This window comes from Bidens hawaiensis, unplaced genomic scaffold, assembly GCF_021521415.1.
Source record: "Bidens hawaiensis isolate Kalapana, Puna unplaced genomic scaffold, B.hawaiensis_p1.1 tig00014463_1, whole genome shotgun sequence".
Taxonomy (NCBI): domain Eukaryota; kingdom Viridiplantae; phylum Streptophyta; class Magnoliopsida; order Asterales; family Asteraceae; genus Bidens; species Bidens hawaiensis.
Window position 1 is genome coordinate 231,272 of NW_027492258.1, and position 23,754 is coordinate 255,025.

General features: G+C 34.2%; 3 protein-coding genes and 1 pseudogene across 5 annotated transcripts; 2 read left to right on the forward strand and 2 right to left on the reverse strand.

Moving 5' to 3' along the window:
- Positions 1-2,726: 2,726 nt before the first annotated feature.
- Positions 2,727-5,658, forward strand: LOC143546774 (transmembrane emp24 domain-containing protein p24beta2-like). Its single transcript, XM_077038366.1, has 4 exons — positions 2,727-3,599; positions 4,544-4,730; positions 4,818-4,925; positions 5,377-5,658. Exons 1-4 carry the CDS (start codon positions 3,390-3,392, stop codon positions 5,508-5,510), a joined length of 639 nt encoding a protein of 212 aa, XP_076894481.1. The 5' UTR covers positions 2,727-3,389; the 3' UTR covers positions 5,511-5,658.
- Positions 5,659-5,797: 139 nt separating this feature from the next.
- On the reverse strand, positions 5,798-9,277 carry LOC143546749 (protein NOI4 pseudogene; annotated as a pseudogene). Its single transcript, XR_013137644.1, has 3 exons — positions 9,272-9,277; positions 6,435-6,638; positions 5,798-5,981 (listed from the first exon to the last, which is right to left on the reverse strand). The product of XR_013137644.1 is annotated as a protein NOI4 pseudogene (transcript).
- A 6,404-nt stretch (positions 9,278-15,681) lies between these two features.
- On the forward strand, positions 15,682-18,149 carry LOC143546775 (uncharacterized). Its single transcript, XM_077038367.1, has one exon. It carries the CDS (start codon positions 16,021-16,023, stop codon positions 18,037-18,039), a length of 2,019 nt encoding a protein of 672 aa, XP_076894482.1. The 5' UTR covers positions 15,682-16,020; the 3' UTR covers positions 18,040-18,149.
- An 865-nt stretch (positions 18,150-19,014) lies between these two features.
- On the reverse strand, positions 19,015-22,922 carry LOC143546761 (NAD-dependent protein deacetylase SRT1-like). 2 transcript variants are annotated; one of them, XM_077038351.1, is made up of 14 exons: positions 22,771-22,922; positions 22,094-22,123; positions 21,919-22,011; positions 21,623-21,742; positions 21,442-21,542; positions 21,217-21,325; positions 21,042-21,121; positions 20,874-20,952; positions 20,720-20,773; positions 20,523-20,622; positions 20,332-20,435; positions 20,172-20,239; positions 19,942-20,044; positions 19,015-19,864 (listed from the first exon to the last, which is right to left on the reverse strand). In XM_077038351.1, the coding sequence occupies exons 1-14, from the start codon at positions 22,867-22,869 to the stop codon at positions 19,391-19,393; spliced, it is 1,614 nt and encodes a 537-aa protein (XP_076894466.1). In that variant the 5' UTR covers positions 22,870-22,922; the 3' UTR covers positions 19,015-19,390. The 2 variants fall into 2 exon arrangements, with proteins under 2 accessions (XP_076894466.1, XP_076894467.1); XM_077038352.1 differs by having other exon boundaries at positions 19,020-19,864; positions 20,332-20,414.
- Between the last annotated feature and the right edge of the window lie 832 nt (positions 22,923-23,754).

The following is a 23,754-nucleotide window of genomic DNA, read 5'->3' on the forward strand; positions in this document are numbered from 1 at the left end:
CTTCTAAATCCACTTTCAACAGGAGGTTATTTTCTTTTTGCCAAAGAAAACACCTCGTTTCCTATTAATGGACCATGCTACCCATAATAAAGGCAGATCAAACAGGATGAATTAGAGGCCGAATAACCCCTCTCACCCTTATTAGCAAGGAGTTTATCAATAACAACTTTATTAATAGTAATGATCAACGAAATAGGCCTACAACAAGTAATCTGTTAAGGATATTTTGTTTTAGGAATGAGTCTAAGGAATGAGGATTTGCATGGTCTACTTATGATGTCTCTCTCAAAAAAAAATGTGTCACCATCTTCTAAACAAGAGGTTTAAAAATGTTCCAATATGTGCGGATGAAATCAAACGTGAAGGCAATATGAGTTGTTACATGATGAGGGGGAGGACCAGTAGCGAAGTTTAGGCTAAGTCATAAGGGTGACCGAAGTCACCGATAGATGACCGAGCTCAATACCTATAAAATTTCCGAGCGAAATTGCGCAAATATACTATACGAAACGAAAAAACGGCGGTGACCGGGAACACCCCCACCCCATATAAAGCTACCCCCTAGGGAGGGTTCAAATAAAACAACTAAAATCTTTTAGAACTCGTGAAAATCACTTTTAAACATTAGTTTTTAATTTTTATTTCTTTTTATATGTTATTATATGAAAAAAAATATATGTAATTCATGAAAATACATATATTACTTCGTATGTTCGAAAGATACGCTTGTACTTTCACATTCTGCATATTTTTTTTATTTATTTTTTGGTTTTGGTAAAAATTAATAACATATAAAAATAATGAAAAAATATTATTAAATAAATTACCATTTAAAAGTGATTCTTACGAATTTTCAAGTTAAAATTGGTTGTAGTTGGAACCTTTAAAACTCAATATATCTTTATGTTGTAATATCACATGCAATCAAAATTTAGAGCATGTTTGGGATTGAGTTTAAAAGTGTTTATGGCTTTAAAAAAAAAAAGATCATTTTGAAAAGCCATGATTTAAGGCTTTTAGAAAACTGTTTTTTAACATTTTTAAAAAGCTAAAATAAAATGTTTTTTTTTTGTGATTGCCAAACACCATTTAACTTATTGACTTTTTGAAAAAGCCAATAAGGTATTTTCAAACTCAATCCCAAATATGCCCTTAATAACTACTCCACTAAAATAGCCTTAAATTAGAAAGTAAATAATGGAAAATAAAAGAGATCCTATCATAATATGGAAGTAGAATTTAGGCCAATAATTTATACTCTCTTTTAAGTTGGGGCGTATAAGTCATGAACGTCCAACTTGGCAAGGAGGTATTGCAAGTGTTGTGAACCTAAAGTCTTAGTGAAGAATATATCAGCTATTTGATTTTTTGTGTCAACGGCTCTTGGTTGAATGTTCTTTTATTTGACCTGTTCACGAACAAAACAACAATCCATATAGACATGTTTTGTGCGTTTATGATAAGCGAGGTTGTTGGTAATATGTCTCTCACCATGATTGTCACAAAAGAGTGGGATTGGTTGATTTTGTAGCAACCCAATTTATTTCAAGAGCCAACGTACCCACAAAATTTCACATACCGTGGTAGCAGGACACAACGGATTGCTTCTTAGACTTCCACGAGATTAGGGCTCTTCCTAAGAGAAGTAAGTAACTGGTTCTTGATCTTCTTGAGTAAGGACAAACGAGTCAGTCGACGTCACTATACGTTGTGAGTTTGGTTCCACCTTCCTTTGGTAACAATATTCCTTGTCTCAGGGTCATTTTTAAATATCTTATGATTCTCATAGTCGCCTCCATGTGACTTTGACGTGGATCAGAAACGAATTGGCTCAAGACATTTACAAAGTAAACGATGTCAGGCCGTGTTGCTTGTCGATAAAGTAACCTTCCCACGAGACGCCTGTATTGACTTGCATCCACTATTGCTCCATCTTCGTCTTTTCCCAATTTCAAATTTTGTTCCATGGAAAAGCACTAGGTCGAGACCCTAGACCGCCACAATCTTTTAGAATGTCAAGAGTGTATTTTCGTTGGCTGAGAACTAAACCCTCGTTTGTTCGAGCACCTCAATCCCTAGGAAATATTTTAAGTTCCCTAGGTCTTTAATCCAACTTATCGTTGAGATAAACCTTTGTAGCATGAATTTTGGATGGGTTGTCACCAACGATGATAACATCATCAACGTATATTAAGGTGGCTACATTAGAATTTCTTTTCTTACAAATGAAAAGGGATTGATCCGCCTTTTATTGTATAAAATTAAGTGCCAAGAGAGTTGAAGTAAACTTTTTATACCAATTTTGAGATGCTTGTTTTAAGCCGTATAAAGGCTTCCTTAGCCGACAAACTTTGTCGTCTCTTCCTTTATCAAACCCTTGTGGAATTTTCATATAGACTTTTTCAAGAAGATCTCCATGCAAAATGTGTTGTTTACATCTAATTGATGGTTAAACTATTTATTCTTCAAGGTACACCCTCAACGGTATACCCTATAGCACATTTTGTTTCTTATGATAATTTTACTAACTCTCATAAAGTATTCTTAGTGCCTTAGCGGCCATTACCTCAAATAGCCAAAAATATTTTGCTCAAACAGTCCAAAACCCAAAATGGGTGCTAGGTGGAAGCAATGAAGACCGAAATCCAAGCTCTTGAAAAAATGGGACTTGGACACTCGAAGAATTGCCGAAGGGTAAGCGGGTTATTGACTCGAAGTGGGTGTACAAAATAAAATACAAGCCGAGTAGAGAAATAGAATGGTACAAAACGCGACACGTAGAAAGGCTTCACACAAATGGAAGGTTTTGACTATCATGATACTTTTTCTCCTGTTGCGAAGCTTACTAGTCGTAGCAGTTAAAAGGGAGTGGTACACCCATCAACTAGATGTGAACAATGCTTTCTTGCATGGTGACTTACTTGAGGACGTTTACATGAAGATACCTCAAGGCTTTGGAAAGCGAGATGACAAACCGAGTTTGTAAGCTCAAAAAGTCACTCTATGGGCTTAAACAAGCATCAAGAAATTGGTACCAAAAATTTACCACCTCCTTGCAACGTCTCGGTTTCAAGCAGTCAAAGGTCGATTACTTGTTTTTATTCAAGAGAGAAGAATTTTTTTTTGTACATGTAAAACTGAATAATAAATATATCTAAAAAGGTAAAAGTATAATGTTTAAATACATTAAATAAAGTGCAAGGTTTGTTTTGTAAACTTAACGGAAACAGCATAAGTTTAACCGACAAGTTTGAGTTGTTCCAAAGTAGTATTTTAATTAAGGCGCAGGTAATAAATAACTAATACATAAACTCCCACTCCTATGCAATACTATTATTACATTAATAGATCTATCCGTTCTTCACGTTTAACCAATTCTTTAGAGAGAGATGGCTGTTTCCACATTCAGATTATGTCTAACGGTTATCGTCGTTTGTTCCATGTTACTTAGGGAGGTTTTCGGGATTAGATTTGTGATCGACAAAGAGGAGTGTCTGTCGCACAACGTTGAATACGAAGGCGACACAGTTCATGTGTCGTTCGTTGTTATTAAGGCAGAAACTATGTGGCATTTCACCGAAGACGCTGTTGATCTTCTCGTAATTTTCTTAATTTATTCCCTTGAATATTTCATTTGATTGATGTCCTATGTTGTCTCATAATTGTGTCACGTTATATATGTTTTCTTTGTGGTTAATTAAGAGTATCTTAATTTGTGCATAAATAATATCTGTGTGTAATTTGCAAACATAGTAGTATAGTACTACTCAAACTCATATTTTCTGCTTGAGGATGTAGGTGGTCATAGTTCAAACATGGCACTACTCAAAATCTGTTGATTTAAATTTGAACGAGTTAGAATTTAATAAAATTCGAATTCATCATTCGTTTGGCTGATAGAAGAAATGTATTTAAGGTTTTATTATTTTGCATAATCGTGTTTGGTTTGTAAATTTCTCAAAAGAATTGGAATGTATATAATCACAAATAATAGAATTGCCCTTTGTTAGAATCCTTTTGTACTTCATTGCTTGTTTTATATATTATACATGTATGTTCAATAATAATAATAATAATAATAATATAATTGCTTGCAAACTACATTGTTATTAATTTTTTATTCATGTAAGTTGTAACCTATTAAAAAGTTAAATTGTACAATTTATAAAGAAAATGCAGGACTGGATTCTATTTGATTCAGGAGCATTTTGGTAAATATATTCCTTCGCAAGGTGACGGAATCTTGAATTTTGTAAAGGAATTTGAAGGAATGGATTCCAGTTCCAACGAATTCTGCAAACCGAGCATGCCTTAAAGCTGACATTTGAGACAAATGTGAAGTTAATATAATAAAACTGATTTTTGTAGATTATGCAAAATTAGCTAACCATCTCTACTCTCATCAAGTATTTGTATGATTATCATATACAAGTTTACTTCAGTCTGTTTTGAAGCTGAGAATTTTATTTGACTTTTAAAAGTCAACAGTGGATTTTAAGTTAATGGGCTTGAAAATTCTAAAGCATTGTGCTTAAAATTCCAGATAAAAGGCCCGGAAGACGAGCATATACACGAGACACATGACAAAACTAGTGAGAGATACGAATTTTCAGCTAACAAAAAAGGTGTATATCATTTTTGTTTTACAAACAGATCTCCATATCATGAAACCATAGACTTTGATGTTCAAGTTGCCCATTTTGCATACCATGATCAGCACGCCAAGGATGGTAAGCATATACTTTAAGTAATTAGTTCATCAGTTTAGTCTACTTATTTTGTTATCATTTGACATGTGGATTAATAACCATTTGTAGAGCATTTCAACCCGTTATTTGAACTAATATCAAGATTAGAGGAAGCTCTTTACAACATTCAGTTTGAGCAGCATTGGTTGGAGGCTGAAACCGATCGACAGGCAGTAGGTATAATTATAACCCAACACTTTCTTCCTTTTGACTTTTGAGGTAAATCTTGTTATTTTCCAGCATTTAGTTCATACAAATTTAACGTTACTAAGTTATATTTATACAAAAATGAGTCACGGATGAAAATGTTGTTGATGATTGGAAGCATTTGTGTCAGTTATGAAATTTTGAGTCATGGCTTGTTTGACTTCTTTGACTTTTGAAGTCAAAGCTTGTTACTTGCATACCATATTATAATCATGAATTCTGTCTCGAGTTCATAATTACTTTGTGCTATTTATCTACCAGTCATAAACTTAATATAGTGACATAAACTTAATATAGTGACAAAAGGTTCTTTGACGGTTCACAAACTTTATATCGTTTATGATGCTATGAACCATAGTCGTTTTGACTTCAAAACTCAACCTTTTGTGTCTGACTTGTTGATTTGTATTTTTGAGTGCAGTAAATGAAGGAATGAGCAAGAGAGCAGTTCACAAGGCAATAATTGAATCTTTAGCACTGGTAGGTGCTAGTATACTTCAGGTTTATCTTCTTCAACGTTTGTTTGAGCGCAAGCTCGGCTCTTCAAGAGTTTAACACGATCTCGTGCCTCGTGTGTCACCATATCTTTGTATAAGCAGAAAGTTATTTTAACATTTTTTTTACTTCTTACCTTGTAGCGATTTGTATTGTCTAACCCATTTAATAATGTCATGTTTGATTTAACCGATTCAACCCTTTTAACATGTTTGTAATTAGAATAAAAGAAATATTTTATAAGGATCGCCGCTTACATGGATGGATCGTGTGCGGTTCGTCAATTCAGTCTGCCAACCCGGCACAATTTTAAATGAAAAACGAAAGATATTAGTGACAAGTAAAAATAAATTAAAAACATTTTTTTAAGAAGGAAACGGTGAACAAAGGCAATCACAAGCATATAGTTGTTTGTTCAACTGTTCAAAGGTTTACATTATCATCATAAAAATCAAAGCAGAATGAACTCCGGCCCGATAAGATACAAGGAGTCTCTCATCACTTTTATGCCATGCAGCAGAACCATTTTTTCTGCAAAACAAAAACAAAAGTAAAAAAATAATTCAACAATTATGAAAACCAACAGTTGAATGTGTCAAGTCAGGTTATGTTTCATCTGTTAAAAGGGTATAATGATAGGAAATTAGTTAAAAATGAAACAAGTCAATCGTGTCAAAGTTACTCCAAGTATAGTTTAAATGCATAAAATCTCATAAATCATTTTGTCAAAAAATAAAATACTACAACTTTTGTAATCATATTTGACACACGATTTTTCACGGGTTCACACGAACACGACACATTTAACCGTATTATTACATTTACAACCAAACCCGACCCAACCATTTGGTCACCTTTAATATGACATCTGCATTTTTAGGTCCGATTCTCAAATCCATAACCACTAATTCATTATACACAAACACAATACGGGTTTATGAAAATAACTGCAATCTAATCAAGTCAACAAAATGCACAACTTACAGATTGAGGCTTCCCAAGAGTAGCTGTCCCGGACTTATTATATGTAGAGTCGGTTTTAGGTGGCGAGTCAGATGTGCCACCTGCCTTTTTCTCATTCCTAGCCTTGTTGAAAATAACTGTAAATCCCTCAGCTGATGCTGGATCGTTCACATCCCAGTCACCAAACTTTGGCAATGGTGGACCTTTTTCCTGTAAATATTTAACCTTTAATTAGCATTCATTCATTTCTAGGTATGGTATAAAATAGCATAACAAGAATAAAGTGGAGTTTGACAAGTTTTATCTCATTTGTAAATGTGTAGGACTTTCATCCAAACATTCAGAGATGGTTACAAATTAGGGGTTTTGATTCAAAAATTAATGAAAACGAATAACAATGGCTATACATCTAAATACCAAATTAAATCTATGTTCAACTCCTTTATATTTGCTTGTTTTTCCCCATAATCTACACAAAATTATATCTATCCGGTTTTAATATATACAAAGCTTCATGTATTGTGACTACAAGAACTCGTTTATACAACACATTTAAAACATCAAAGTCATGAGTAACACGTGGAGCCAATTAAGGATGCAAAGGAGCCGAGCCGCTCACAAGCTACTCGAGATCGGATCGTTATAAAAAACCTGAGACAAGCCAAGCGTTATTGAGCCAAAGCTCGTTTAGTTATCGAGTACGAGCTCGAGTCTTGTTTATCTTTGACTTTAAACTCATTTGGACTTCTATGTATTAATTTCACTAGGGGTGAGATAAACTTGGTATTTGGTATCGTAGTATATACTGATTGTATTATAAATTGTAATTACAATGGGATTGCATATAGGATATATATAGACTAGGATTACAAAGACTAGAGCCGGCTATAATCAACTTAGGGCTGGGCCTATACTAAGACTTTATTAACTAATAGGGTGCAAGCGAGCCGAGCCGGCTCGTGAGCTACTCGAGATTGGCTCATTAAAAGCTTGAATAGTGCCAAACTTAAATTAGTTCGAGACTTAAAATAAACTTGTTTAATAAACGAGCCTGCTCCAGAGCTTCGTTTATTGAGCTCAAATTGTCTCGCGAGCCTAAACAAGCCTATTACTTATATAATTTTTATTTAACGTATTAAATACATATTTATATAATAATATTTATTACATATGAAATTATGATAAATAAACTAAATAAAAAGTACACAAAAATAGTTAAAAATCTAAATAAATCAATTAATACATAATAAACGAGCTGAGCCTGATCCAAGCTTGAGCTCTCGTAAGCCTAAACGAATCAAGTTCGACCCGATTCGAGCTTGGGCTCGGGCGCTCGGCTCGTTTGCACTCCTAAATTTCACGCTGCACAGCCGAGCTCGAGCCAAGCTTTGGCTCTTTTAAGGTATCCCACACGAGCTCAAGCCGAGCTTAGGCTCGTTTTAAGGTATTTCTCAAATTAGCTCGAGTTGAGTTGATCTCGAGCTACAATTTCAGTATACAAGCCAGGCTCTTCGAACTGAGTTGAGCTTGAGCTTCAAGAAAGCCTAGCGAGCTGAGGTTGAGCAGTGTAAGGCTACAATGCTCGGGCTCGGCTCATTTGCACCCTTAGAACCAATGGTAAGACATGTTTTGGTTTCATTAGGTTTGCGGGTCTAGAAATCCTTTTGCAAAGCCTTAGTTTACCATGTATATTGTCGAAAATATGAAATGATGAGGCGATGACACAGCATGGTCCACGATGGTGATCATCACATGCGATGACAAATATGACATGACATTTATATTCTCTAATAATTTCAATCTTTCCACATTTTCCTTGTGGGGCTTCTAAAAACTGTACTAGGTCCCTTCTTATTAATATTCCAAAACTGTGTCCCCTCCCAACCCAAAACGAATATGGATTATTGTTGCGAATGTAGACAACTCTAGCAGTTTATTGAAGATACAATTATTGGTCATACACTCATACATAATATGAGTGAATATACGTGTCCAAAGATGAACCAGTTTCCTTAAGATAATATACAATTAGTAGATAAGAAAAAGCTTGTTCTTTTTATCATATGTTATGCTCTTTGCAAGGCCAAAAAAGAGTCATACAATCATAGATTCATACCCTAACAAAGATAATCATGCTACAGAATAAGAAGTTTAACTTAATTATGTCACACCTAACAGTTACCATATGTTCAAATTTAGAAACTTCTTTTGCAAAAATGAATACCAAGAGTTCTGCATGGAGGCGCACAAAACAATTCCAGTGTTTGGTCAACAAAAGGTCAAAACCGGGTTAAGTACAAACCGGTTTCTTGACCGGTACAGTTTCACTGGTTTGGAACTGGTTTCAATTGAGAGTATACGGGTCCCAAACCTACGGTTTCGATTGAAACTGGTTCAGTTCGGTCAACAAAAAAGTCAAAAGCGGTTTATGATTGGTTTCAGTTCGGGTTGAAACCAGTTTCTTAACGGGGCTACGATTGGTTTTTGACCTGTTTTGGGTGGTTTCGGTTGGGTTAAGCAGTTTGAAACATGGATAACTAAAGTCAAAGTGTGGATTATTAGTAAGCAACAGAATCCATAGATGATGATTGATTCGATTCAATTCAATTCCTAACATGAAACAATAATTAAAGGATGCAATCAATATCACTAACTGATTGACCAAACGCAGTCCAATCCAATAAAAAAAAACAAAATCAATCATCTTGTTATTACAAATAGCACAGAATCAATCAACAAGCAGAGACGATCGATAGAAGCTAAACACAAGGAATCTAAAGACTAAACACAGCGTATAATAAGCAGAAGATAATGATAATAAAAATAATAATAATAATAAGATGAAATTGAGAACATACCGCCATGATAGATAGAAGTGTTTAAGAAGTTGGATTTGATTTGATTGAATTGAAAGGTGGTTTTGTTTTGGGGGAATTTTAATTTTGAAGAAGAACCCAATACCTAACTTTTTAGAGTTGAGAGAAGAAGAAGAAGATGATACATATACATATATACATACAGTTGGCTATTTGTGGGTCATATTCCCATGCTTACGTCACCACCACCACCCAAGTAAACGCTAACGCCGTTCTTTTTATTTATGCCAACTGCATTTTGACTTTTCAGATATTTTATTTTACAGAAAATTATTAGCCAAAAGGAACTTTAGTAACAAAAACTTATGTTTAAAAAAAAACCGTATATTACACTAGTTGTAATCTGTTAACATATACAATCGGTAATATATGGTTTTTTTGTAAAATGAACCTTGACGTGACATTAAATATTTTGAAATCAGTCATAAAAAACTATTAGTATTATTACTATTCTCTTTTCTTAATATTTTAACGAACAAGTAGTTTTCAATTTGATGTAAGTTGAAGAATTAAATAGAAGCTTTTAAATTAAAAAAAAATTATTTAGAAAACTCATAATAAGTTTTATATTAAATTTATTTGGTTATTGATTTAATAATTATCCATAATCATATAATAACTACTCATAATTAAAAGTTATATGAAATATCTACATATATAAATTCTTTTAACTGTCATTATTATTTAATATCAGTATTTAATATAAAATAGATGTGAAAAAAACAAAAAATCAGATTACCTACAAATATGACAAGTATCTCCTTTTTATTTATTAGTATAGAGATGTTAACTATTAAATTAACTTTAGTGTTTCATAAAGATTTTTCTTTTTTCTTTTTAGCGTGTAGCTTTCATTTCATTGATGTCAAAATTTGAAAAGTTTGAGTTCTTGATATCTCTATGGTACTAATATTTTCTGAATTTTGTATTTAATATCGTATTGAGCCAAACATTTCGATACCGACACCAAGAATTTAGAATTATAGATACCGGTATTTTCTGTACCAAGACCCACTTATCTCTAGTGTTATTTTTTAATGGTTAATTAAGAGTTCTTTACCATTTTATGATCATTATTACCTAAAAATAAACTCGTATCTCTTAGTTTATTAGTTGCATTGAAAAAATATAATTATTTATGTGACATGAACCAATATGAATCGAAAATTAGGACGTCTAGTTAACAGACACCCGATCATAAAAAAAAACAATATGTGAAAAAGATTCATGGATCATTTTTTATATTTTTTTAAACGATGACTTTCTTGTATTTAGGCTACCACACTATCCAAATTTGGAGAGGCTCGATGCCTCACTCTAGCCAGACTATGTCGTCTTAATCGGGTTCACGCTGGGTTCAGAGTTTAGCTTGGGCGTTTCTTTGGGATACCATATCGCGACTACCACTTGACAGCCGTTGTGCCACCACAATAGCAGAACTCTCTGGCATAACGTAACACGCGGTGGGACGAAAACACGGGTGGGCTCAGGGTTTCGAACTGGCAATATTTGTACAAAGTGTAGCTCAATTATTCATTGTCAATATCCACCTAAATATGACACAAGTGCAATCCATCTTTATATTATTAAAGGTTATTGAATCAATAATACTTTATATGATATAATTAAATTAATTAATAGTTCTCCAAAGTTGAGAACATGTATGCCATCAAAAGTCATAATTAAAGGATTAATTACACTATTATTTCAATGTAATTAATAACTCAAGACTACTTAGGGGGTGTTTGTTTTTTCTTCAAACATCTTCAAGGGAGCTAATGTCTGCAGGCGCGCAGACATTACCCTTGAAGACTGTTTGTTTTTTTTCTTAAAACAGATCTGAAGTTATCTTCTTTCATCTTAAAAGAAAAGCAAGGAAATCTTGCTTAAAACATCTTCACAAAAAAACCCTACTCTTCTCCCTTTGCAGCCACCCTCTCATCCACTGCTCCTACCACCGTCCGCCAACACCACCACCCACCGTACGCCGCCACCACCACCCCCGTACCCCGCCGCCACCGTCCACCACCATCCACCGCCACCACCACCGTCCACCACCCACCATCCATCACCACCACCGTCCACCACCCACCATCCATCACCACCACCGTCTGCCACCACCACCACCATCCATCACCGCCACCACCACCACCATCCATCACCGTCCACCACCCACCATCCATCACCACCACCGTCCACCACCCACCATCCATCACCACCGCCGTCCGCCACCACCACCACCATCCATCACCACCACCGTCCGCCACCACCACCACCATCCATCACCACCACCGTCCACCACCCACCATCCATCACCACCACCATCCATCACCACCACCACCATCCATCACCGCCACCACCACCATCCATCACCCACCACCACCATCCATCACCACCACCGTCCACCACCAACCAAAACCATCCATCACCACCACCCATTGTCCACCACCACCATCCACCGCCACTACCCACCGTCCGCCGCCACTACCACCATCCACCACCACCACCTTCCACCACCCACCAAAACCAAATCGGCATGGCAAGCAAAGACTAAAAACTAGATGTAACTTGAATAAATGACTTCTATCTTGTGAGATAAGTTTGACAGTTATGCAGACAGTATCAGCTTATAAAAACAAACAGTCTTATATTTTCAGCTTGCAGATCTTCAGACCACATCTTCAGTTGCAGACATGAAAACAGATGAAATCAGCTTGCAGACAGTTTATGTCTGCAAAAACAAACAGCACCTTAATGTGATGGTTTTCAATAATATAGACAGACAATGGCTTGTACTTATTTAACGAACCTAACGATGGTTGGAGTATTATTGTTCACCAACCAAATACTTCAACTTGAAACATCTTGAATCATATATTTTTTTATTCGGATTTTTATATAATAAAGGGTATTATAGTTTTGGAATTATATTATTAAAGTATAACTGAAAATAATAAACTTGTCACAAAATTATTTTGCCAATTCTCATTTGGTTGACATGGTGAAGAGTTATAGATTAGCTACATGTTCTACACTAATGGATGGTAAATATAGATCTTTTAAACACTTTGAGTTCATAGAGTTTAGAAGGTTATGACTCAAGTTTCATAAACGACAAGAATTAAAAATAAATTTGTTGTTTAAAACGGAATTGCAGGTTTACACATGACGTGAAAATATAGATAAAAACTGTATGGCGTATAATAAAAAAAAGTACATTATAATCCTATACATTAAAATAAACTTAAAAAATGAATTAGTAATTAGTGATTTAAACAAACCTCCTTTTGAAAACCATTTATATATATTAAACTATAATGGCAACAAATAAATAAATAAATAATAAAGGATATCATTCTATATTACAAGAACCGGTCATACCTTCCCTCTCTATATAGAGATGGATATCTATAGTATTTGATAAAATAACTAGTATTTATGACTCATGTTTTGTGAAGAATTCATAAAAAGCAAATACAAATTTTTAGCATTAAACATAGGAAAAGTTAACGTTTCTAAAGTTTATATAAAAAAACAAGAGTTAAGTGTCATTTTAGTATATGTGGTTTAACTAACTACGCAACTTTAGTACCTATACTTTATTTTGTGCAAATGGCTACCTCATATTCAAAAAACTTGCATTTTTAGTACTTTTTTTTAACCCCGTCAATTTTCATTTGTTAAGTCAGGGGTATTTGCGTACTTTAATTATTTAAATGAGGGGTATTTTGGTGATTTTACTATTATATTTTAGTTTTTATTTTTCTTTTCTTTTTTCCTCTCTCCCCGTCCATTAACCCATTTCCCCCAATTTATTTTCTTTAGAACCCTAATTCCTTCTCTCTTACACTCTCATCTCTTTTCCTTCCACTGTGTTCTCGAGTTTCATTTAAGGAGAGAAAAGAAAGGGAGGAGAATTGAAAGAGAAAAGAAAGAGAGGGGGAGGAGAATAAGTCACTTCATTTCATGTTCTCGAGTTTAATGAAAAATGGAAGAAAAGAAAAGAAAATATAGGAGTTAATAGGTAGTTAATGTTATAAACACACATTTTCTCTCCTAATCTCTTCAATTTGGAAGGATAGATATAGACTTAAGTTTTCTATCCTTTTCTCTCCCCTCCCCTCCCCTCCCCTCCTTTTCTTAAAAAATCTGTGAAACATGATTCTTTCTCATTTTCTTCTCATTTCCTTCCCCTCCCCTCTTTAAATGAGACTCGGGAGCACAGCGCTCAAGCCATCGTTGTATTGCAATTGTAACCACCACCTAATTCGATCAATTAATGATTATCATTCACCTTTGAACACACTGAATTCCATTTTAATCGCACCATCTTTCTCAATTTCTATTTCATCACTTTGGTAAGAATCGATTCCGTCTTTTTATTCTATTCACATCTCACTCTAATTCTCAAAATTGTTGATCTTGTCTCGTCAATTTCGTTACTTGATACAGGTTTTAGGATTTGGGTCTGTAGATCTTGGTCGTATAAGATTTAATTTCATTTCAGTTACCCTTGTACATATCCAGGGTTTGTAATTTTTTTTACAGCGTTTTGATATATCTAGGTGAAATTTATTCGGGTTTTGTTGAATACAGGTAAAGATTTGATAAAACGATGTCGTCGGCCAGTGTGTTATTAGTCCGTTAAGTAATGACTCAGTTTTTCCGTTGGGTCCGGTTTGTAACCAAGAAGAAGTTATGTTCCATTTGGCGAAACCGGGGTCGGTGGTGCTGATGAGAGTGTTGGAGTCGGATTCGCTCAAGTTGGGGAATCGATGATCAGATTGTTATAAATTTGACGACCAGATTGATAAATTGGTTGATTGATTGATGAGAATTTTGATTATTGGTTTTGAAAATTATAGCTAAAACAGACTACTGGTTCAATAATTTAAGAAGGGAGAGAAAAATAAAAAAATAAAACAAATAATAATGAAAGTACGTAAATACTCCTGACTTAACGAATGGAAACTGACAGGGTTAAAAAAAGTACTAAAAATGCAAGTTTTTTGAATATAAGGTAGCCATTTGCATAAAATAAAGAATATGTACTAAAGTTGCGTAGTTGGTCAAGCCACATGTACTAAAATGACACTTAACTCAAAAAACAAAATATTCTATGTAAACTCACACGTTACAGTAAAGGCGTTGCTAATATCCGAAAGCATACGCTAAAAAAAGGTCAAGCACGTTGCAGTAGAACCGCTAAACATAACAAAAGTTAAACGTAAAAACGTTGAACCACACACGTGTAGCGGCGTGCTAACTCGTATTCAATATGGTTTGAATTAATATAATATATAATAGTTACAATATATAAATTTATGAAGTAAGGGGTTTATTTTTATAAAAGTTAACCACAATGGTCATTTCATGCGTTTTTATTAGTACTCTTAAGAAAAAAAAGATATATATATGATATACAGTAGAGCTTATTTTTTATATACTTAGCTTGTAAGTATGGGGTGTTTAGCTGAGCTTATTTTTTTTGTTTTTTGCTTTTTGTAAGGGTAAATGTCTAAAATGTCCCTCCAAAAAGCAAAAAAACTTCAATTTGGTGCTTTTAGGTGCTTTTGGATGGATACTTTGGACATTTTGCCCCTCCAAAAAGCAAAAAACAAAAAAAATAAGCTCAGCCAAACACCCTCTATATAAGTTAATCGCAGTTGTTTTAACTTGAGGGAGGCATGTTTAAGAGTTATGTTAGCTACATTTTTATATCACATTAGATATCATTTTGAAGGTTATTATTTCAATTTGATTTGTATAGCTTTTGTTTATAGTATATTCTTTTACCCATGACTATACTATAAGCACAAGCTATTAGAATATAGAACAATATACTAATCAAACTGGAATAATAACTTTTAAAATGTCTTACTTTTAACTATACGATATCTAATGCGAAAAAAAATGTAGAGTTCAAATTTTTGATAGAGTTTAAATATTTGAAAGTACAAGGTTATATAAGTTTTATTTTACATGTAAAAAGATTACATTGTCTATGTTTAAAGAACATAAAGTGAAAGTTAAACTTTTTAAAAACCGACTATGCTTAAAGTTAAAAATTGTAATTTGTCAAAATAAACAAAAAACTTGGGCTCTTGAAATATTTATAAAGCCCGATAACATAAACATCTGCCCAATGGGCTTCATCTGAGTGAACCCAAAAACAAGCTACCACTGTACTCACTCCGCCGTCTCTGCCATCATATTCCATGAACAACAAAGGCCTAATTCAATGCCCACTTCACTTAAACTATTTTCCATCCAATTCATTAACAAACAACCAATAATTCATGTTACTATTGAATTCTAGTGGTTCAATACACTGAATTGATACTTATCACTTCAATTCAAAACCCACCCACACTCTGTGTATTCATTTCATTTCATCACTCATAATGCGTAAAATCCTTCAAATTAACCCAAAATCTTTACTGGGTGTTCATCAAACCACCATAAAAACCCGATCTTTATCCTATACATCAAATCCCACCAAGCAAAACCACTTCTTGCTCAGTGAAATCAAGAATATTCTCCAATCAGACAACTGGGAAACCATTCTTGCACACTCAAATGTGCCCAAGAATCTAAACCCACGTGTAATCCATATGCTGCTTCAAGAAAACCAGGTGGGTGTTCAACCAAATTAAAAAAAGATTACATTTTTAGCCATTAGTCTGTGTAATCATAACTTGTATGGGTGTGTTAGTATTCTAATTGATGCCATGATTGCAATGCGCTTGTCTCCGGTATCGGTTTTGGATTCTTTTGTGAGCTGTTATAAAGAATGTTTTGTTTCTTGTGGTAATTTGAATCCCAAGGTGTTTGAGGTTGTTGTTGATAGGTATAGAGTTAAGGGTTTGTTAGATGAAGCGGTTGAGATTCTGTTAAAAACCGATCAGTTCGGGTTTAGCCCGTTGTTTTTCAATTCAATTTTGAAAGATTTGCTTAAGGATAAAAAGTTGGAGCTTTTTTGGAAGGTATGCGAATCGATGCAGAGAAAAGTCGGTTTCTTTGATGTTTACGCGTATACTAATATGATAAAAGCTTATTGTATGGTGGGGAATATAGAGAAAGCAAAAGAGGTGTTTGTTAAGATGAATGTGAATGGGTGTAACCCTAGCTTTGTTACTTACAATGTGTTCATTGATGGTTTGTGTAAAACGGGGCGTATTGATGAAGCCATTAAGCTCAAGAATAGTATGGTTAACAGTGGGTTGGCTCCTAACGTATTCTTGTATACCTCATTAGTTAATGGTTTTTGCATTGTGAAAAGATGGGAAGATGCAAGAATGGTATTGGATGAGATGAGTGATGCGGGCGTGGAGCCAGATGTTGTGACGTATAACGCTTTGGTTAACGGGTTCATGTCAGAAGGTGATGTGGAAGCCGCGTTTAGGGTTAAAGATAAGATGAACGCTAGTTGTGTTGGTGCAAATTTGGTTGTGTATAATACACTTATTTATTGGCTATGCAGGATGCATAATATGGATAGAGTAAAAGAGTTAGTAAATGAGATGTTGAGTTTAAGCATGAAACTTGATGCTAGAACGTTTACTTTGTTGATTCATGGTTATTGTAAAGTGAGGCGAATGAATGATGCTTTTGCAGTTTTGGAAGAAATGAGAAAGCTTTATTTGGAACCGGATGCAAGAGCGTATGGTCTTTTAATCATTGGATCATGTCTCACTGGGGATCTTGAAAAGGCGGAAGTACTTATGTTGGAAACAAGTTTTAAGAATCTTAAACTCGATTATATAGTTTATGAGACCTTTTTAAGTGCTTGTTCCAAAGAAAATGATTACAAAAAGTTGAGAAAAGTTCTGGAGGTGATGAAGGACCAAAGTGTAATTCCAAATGAGATTTGTTATGGAAGTGTTATAGGATGCTTTTGTAGAGTTGAGAAAATGGATGAAGCAAGAGTTTACATGAATGAAATGATGGATTACGGTTTAGAGCCAAATGCTCACATATTTGGAGCAATAATCAATGGCTATTGCAAGTTAAGTGAACTAAAGGTTGCAAATAAGTACTTTTATGCAATGATATACCGTGGTTTAGTCCCGTTAGCTTCAACTTATGAAGCTTTAATTCAAAAAAACTGTGAAAGTATCAACTTGGTTGACTCGTTCTCCATTTTTAGATTCATGCTTTCTAGAAAGTTCTTTTCCGTCACTTTCACGTATAGAGTCCTTCTTGATGGTCTCATAAAGTGTAAAAAAGATCAAGAAGCTTATGGGCTCTTGATGGAACTAAAAGAAGAGGGTCATGTTTTTAATCTTTCATCGTTAAGTCCTCTTTTATTCGGTATGTGCAATAAAGGAAAAGCTGAAGAAGCTTGTAAGCTTGTTGAAGATGGCTGGTGTACTCCAGATACGTTTACTTATAACATTTTAATAAAGGGTTTTTTTAGAATTGGTAAAACTGAGAGAGTAAAGGAAATGTTTAATAAAATTAAGGAGCAGGGTTTGACTCCAAACTTTGTCTCGTATAGTAGGATGATCGTTGGTTTCTGCAAGTTTAGGGATTCAGCTGCAGCGTGTGGAGTACTAGATGAAATGGTGCAAAATGGCATATTACCAGATAATTATTTATATAATGTTCTTGTGAATTGTTGTCACAAGACTGGGGATTTGGAGAAAGCTAAGGAGTTGAGTGAGAAACGTTCTGTGTTGACCGCCTCTTTCGGCACATTATTCACTTTTAAAGATGAAGAAACCAAAAGAAGCCAAATGGGTATATAATAAAGGAAGCCGCTTTGTTTGTGCTTAAAATTTATGGGCTTCAAACCAAGAAGGGGAATGAAGAAGAAAGGCTGGATTTTTACCAAAATAGCCTTGGGATACAAGGTAATAACACAGTACTTATTCTATTGTAGTTCTGTTTAGAATTAATGGAAAATACTCCTTCAGTCTGATTTAATGTGATGACTATTTTACTCTATTCAGGTCAACCAACTCAGGTTCAACACTTGACAGTTTCAGGCATTAAAGTCTTAACTTTCCAGCTTTACCGAATGATGATTGGCCTACCATTTGGTAGTGATTTTTGACTATTTTTGGTAACTGATTTTGTTAGGACGTTAATACTATGTTCATATTATGTTTCTAAAATTTATGACTATTTTTGGAAACATCTGCAGAGAAAGAAGCATATGTTAGTGCTTAGCAGAGAATGTAAATAAAAAGTTGCAGAAATGAGAATTGAATTTTAGCAAATAACATGTCACCTGCACCTACAATTGATCCATTTGATATTATTTGATTGCCTAAGGTGCTAAATCCACACCAAGATTTTATCTTGTTGAAGCGTACATTGTTGCCTTGAGTTGCTTTCCGAGGGGTGTGCGGGGCTTTATCTAATAGATATAATCAAATAAGCAACTCCTATAAAACATGGCAGATGAGATGTTTGGATGTGTGTATGCTGCAAGAAGTTGTACTCAAAAAATCATTTGTTACATAAACTCAAAATATCATTTGTTACTGATAATTTAAAGTAAACAAAAGATAAAATGACTATAAAGGACATTCTTTTATATTTGTATTAAAAATATGCTCCAACAATTTATCAACTCTATTAACTTTTTAATTTTTAGAAAGATAATTTTTTACACTTGTTTGTTTGTGTTACAAACTCGTTCTCTGAAACTAACACATTTTGTCCTTACAAATTTTTGCTTCACTATTTTTCACAACACCATCAAATAACAAGATTTCCTGGATGATGATCAGCATGAAAGAAGTTTTCAAATTTCAGTATCCACGCGACAATTTAGCCACTTATATTTTCTCTCAAAAAACCTCATTTTATATAGCCCGATTATATACGGTTTTAGAAATAGATAAGAAATGACATTTTGCATAAAAGTAAGGCACGAAACATGATGGAATCTAATTAGCAGAGAACAAAATCAAGTCACTCAAGTGGAATGAAGATAACTAGCCAAAACAACCAACTTGGTAACTCACTACAGTTTTGCCTATGGGCTTCAACGTTGACCCGCTTTCTCTTTACTACCCCAATCACTAACTTTCTTTAACCACCATCACACAAGATATATACAGTCCAAAGTCCAAACAACTAACAGTCCGATTAATAAACTCGCGCTTTCTTTGAAGGTGAGCTATTGGAAGACATATCTATACCATCAAGATTGACTTTTCCCCAACCTCCGTTGACTTTGGTAGTCAACACTGACCTCACTTTCTTTGAAGGCACACAATTGGTAAATATATCTATACCGTCATCAAGATTGACTTTGTCCCGATTTCCCTTGACTTTATTAGTCAACTCTGACTGCACTGCCTTTGAAGGCACGCTATTGGTAGACATATCTATACCATCATCAAGATTGACTTTTTCCCGACCTCCGTTGACTTTGTTACTCAACCCATTGTAGTGAACGATGTTTGTAGCAACAGCGTATGTAGAAACCGTTTTCCCAGAATCTTGAACATGTTTTCTGTCAATTATAGATGACTGCCCACAATATTGATCTTCATTTGACATATCTCTGAGCCGTTGGATCACATAATTCTTATCTTCGCTGATGTCATCAGGTGATAACTGCATAAATATATGAAACTTTCTGTAATGGTATTTTAATTTCAGAGGTTAATTAAACTTAAATGTGAGGACTTTACCAGAAAATCAATTGGACAATCAATGCTAATAAACCGACAACCACAACCTTCACTGAAATTAACCCATAAAACCATGTGAATCGGTCTTGATTTAAGCGTTTCCCTGCAAATATTAATAGCAAAAGAGCATTGGATTATTTGAAAAAAAAAAAGAACACGGGGGACGAATTCGGTAAGTTTAATACTTGAGGGGTTTGGAGTCATAAATAGAAACTTATATAAATAATAACCTTTTGAGCAAAAAAGGTTGCTGGTTTAGGACAGCGGTTTTCAGCTCCGGTCTCTCTGGAAAGGTAACCTGGATTAAAATATAAATCGAATAAATTAAACAGAGAATTATAACAAAAAAACAACAGCATTAAAAGAACTTTATAGTATTAAACTTTAAACCTCTACTGATTCAATAAATGGCAGGGGGGGTTTTTCTCCATGAACACTAATAACTTTAAGAGACCATTTTATATATTTTGATTCTGCAATATAAGTACAGCAAACTACATATTTATAAAACTATATTTACAGCATAGTAAAGAATAAAATTTGTTTAATTAATGACCAAACAAACCAAAAAACACATGTACCCGAGACACATCCTGTTTGATTAAGGATTAGCTGGAAAAGATCCACTCGAACGTATGGAGCAATAGGCATTTTAAGAAGTTGCAGTACCTCCACCATTACCTACATGAAAATAGTCTCAATTTAATTAATCGATTCAAATATCTTTGTTAACTCTTGACTTCTGTAAATGACTAAACATGATTCAAATAAATGTTACCTTGTCAACAAGACCATGAATGACTAAACTCGCTTTCTTGTCTTTTGGAGTTTTCTGTAAATATATAAAATCATTAACACCCGCAAATTAATTTTCACCAATAATATAAACTAAGAAAACAAACATGACACTGAGTGAGGTTAACATGAAATACCTGAAGGTTGACTATTACCATCTTTCCTCCATTGCGAATGGACCTTAAAGGAAGATTGCATGCGGGAGTTATCTGCAAACTGCATAAAACTTAAATATTAATTTCAAAATTCCAATGATCTTACTAAAAATTTAAAAACAAAGAGAGTGCGACTAGAATAATAATTACCTAGTCCCTAAACATAACACAAGATCTGCATTTCGACAATGCTTTTCTGCAGCTTTCATCTCTTTAGGAGGTAGTTCATCCTATGAGGACAATTGAAGACGTAAAAGTTTAAAAATAATAATAATAACAAGGCATAATATTCATTATATATAATCATTAATCAGTAGTGTAGTACATCCCAATCAAGAACCGAGTCCTTGAGTTTCGCCCCGCATTTTGGATCACAACAGCGTCTCGATGTCTCCTTTAAACCTATAGTCTCCACCTCAAAATCTCTCAAGTACCTACATGAGCAATGAGTTCCTAACAGTATAAAATTTGGGTTCGAAAAAATTCTAAAGAAGTGCAAACAGAGCATTTATAGAAAACTACAGAAAAAAAATTATTAATAACAACTTACTCGGTGCCACATGTAGGGCAAACCTCCCTAAATGAATTTCCATGCAATTCTGAAAGCTTGTCCCTCGGTATTCCAGAACGTAGATGAAGGCTATCCACATTCTACACAAAAAAAAAAGTTTCAAAATATATAATAATAAAATTTACAAATTTCACAAAAAGAAACACAAGATTAATTTGACCTGGCTGATAACAAACTTCAAAATACCAGCCCGTTCCAATTCAACCAAAGCCATATGAGTAGCACTTGGTGCTGCACGATGAAAGGGTAACGATGCTTCGGGCACACCTTTGCCTTCACGCTACAATCCAACAAAAAATATCTCATAAAGATGCCTTTTATGTTTATATTTTTTCCATGCTTTTTTGCTTATATTGTTTTCATTTTCTCTCCTATGCAAATTGGCTTGTTAATATGTTTACTTCAAAATTATGATCATTTACGAGCATATGCGGTAATGAAAGTATGGTTATGGACCTGAAGTGTCCAAACTCCTTTTGGGCCTCGAAAATCAGGTATTCCACAAGAAGTTGATATTCCCGCACCCGTAAATGCTACCAGATGCTTACTCTGCACACAATTATACAATCCTTTAAATACTTCTTGTGAAGATAACATGAACAATAAAAGAAACAGCAGATCTGAGGTCAACCTCTTTAATCATCTTTGCAAGTTTTTCAATCTGCAAATTAAAAGAAACTGCAATATCAGTAGGATTACAATAAAATCGCAAGTTAATCAATTTTATTAACCTGTCGGTTTTTGGTTAATCGGTTGGGTTTATTCGGTTAGTTTGTCAGTTTCCGGTTAATTTCGGATTATCGGGTAAAAACCAAATTCGGGCTTGACTTTGCTTAAAAATACATGAAATGACGGTATATTTGAAAATATTAATGGTTAAGTTCGGTTAGCCAAGGGTACCAAAAAAAAGGAAAAGCGATATCAGTTAATTCGGTTTTCAGTTAGGTCGGTTTTTATTAACGGTTGGGTTATTGGTCACCCACCCCTAAACTGGAAACTATGAATTTGATGCAATAAATGAGATATGATGAGAAGAAGAAACACAGTTAACAATATCAGCAACGATCAGGTATAATAATAATATTAATAATGCAGAAATGACAGCAATAATGGGTGCAAGCAATGATCATAATATCCCAGAACGAATATGCATCAAACCCATCAAGAAACTAAATGATTATTATTAGTATTCAGAAATAATACTAAGGCGATCACAAACTTTTCATTCGAAATTAGGGTTTGAATAAGAACAATAATAATAGTTTGATTGGAGTTGAATAAGAACAATAATTATGGGAAAAAACTAACTTTTTGTTGTAAGATGTGTTGGGTGTCAAAGAACTCCGACATTCCGACATCTCCCACATCTTCTTTGTAAGACAGCTTCTGTGCGTATCCTAAAGACATTCTAGAATTCTGATGAAATAAAACCAACAAACAAACAAGTGATTACGAGGAGGTTTATGAGTGTCAAGTGTCAACGATTGGGGCTAAATGATTTTGGGGGTTGGATTTGCGTAGGTGTACGGATGCACAACTCATAATAAAAAAGCCCCATTGATTTCATGTTTTACATACTATGACTATCGTTTTAAAGGGTACGGTAAGGTGAAATCCAAAGGTTAACCGAATACTTACATTACATGCCTACAAAGTGATCGTTTTAAGTAACTATAATGATCAAATTTTAAAGGTGGTATGTATATGTATGTATGTATAAAAGCATTGTATCTTGTACAGTGTTTTTGTGTCTTGCTAGATTTTTGTTGCTTTCTTGTTTTCCAGAATCGAATGGATTATTGATTGAATCCAAGTTGATATGGGAAACTTTGCCGTCTTCATTTGGTAGTTATGCCTTTTACAACCCATCTATGAATACAAGTTATTCAAGTGGAGAGACTCTTTTAAATGAGTGAATCCTTTTGTCTTCTGAATAATAAACATCTCTTTAATTTGACTAATAAGTTAATGATATTAAATCAGAATGGTATATTGGTATGTAACGCTTGACTTGAAAGTGTGATCAATGGAAATTTGTTAATATTATCTTTATCTACAATCTATTGCAAATTATCCAAGTACATCTGTCTTGAAGAATGTATCATTCCATCGTGTCTTTGATTCAAGACGTGTTGTATCAACATATAGTTTGGAAGTTCTTTTTGGGTGGTCAATTAGAATGTTAACTTTTAGGTTGTCCTTGTGTTAATTAAGCACATCTATGTATTGAACCTATATCCAATTGCGGGAAGTCAAGCCAAAAAACATAACATTTGAAATTTGAATTGAGCA

What these genes read in the sequence shown, in the direction of transcription:
- LOC143546774 (XM_077038366.1), top strand. Translation starts at nt 3,390, where the DNA reads ATGGCTGTTTCCACATTCAGATTATGTCTAACGGTTATCGTCGTTTGT. An exon ending in AAGACGCTGTTGATCTTCTC is followed by an intron (nt 3,600 to 4,543) that starts GTAATTTTCTTA and finishes TTAAAATTCCAG; the next exon opens with ATAAAAGGCCCGGAAGACGA. An exon ending in AACCGATCGACAGGCAGTAG is followed by an intron (nt 4,926 to 5,376) that starts GTATAATTATAA and finishes TTTTGAGTGCAG; the next exon opens with TAAATGAAGGAATGAGCAAG.
- LOC143546775 (XM_077038367.1), top strand. Translation starts at nt 16,021, where the DNA reads ATGATTGCAATGCGCTTGTCTCCGGTATCGGTTTTGGATTCTTTTGTG.
- LOC143546761 (XM_077038351.1), bottom strand. Translation starts at nt 22,869, where the DNA reads ATGTCTTTAGGATACGCACAGAAGCTGTCTTACAAAGAAGATGTGGGA. An exon ending in AAGGAGTTTGGACACTTCAG is followed by an intron (nt 21,743 to 21,918) that starts GTCCATAACCAT and finishes GTTGGATTGTAG; the next exon opens with CGTGAAGGCAAAGGTGTGCC. An exon ending in TCAAACAGGATGTGTCTCGG is followed by an intron (nt 20,436 to 20,522) that starts GTACATGTGTTT and finishes ATAAATATGTAG; the next exon opens with TTTGCTGTACTTATATTGCA.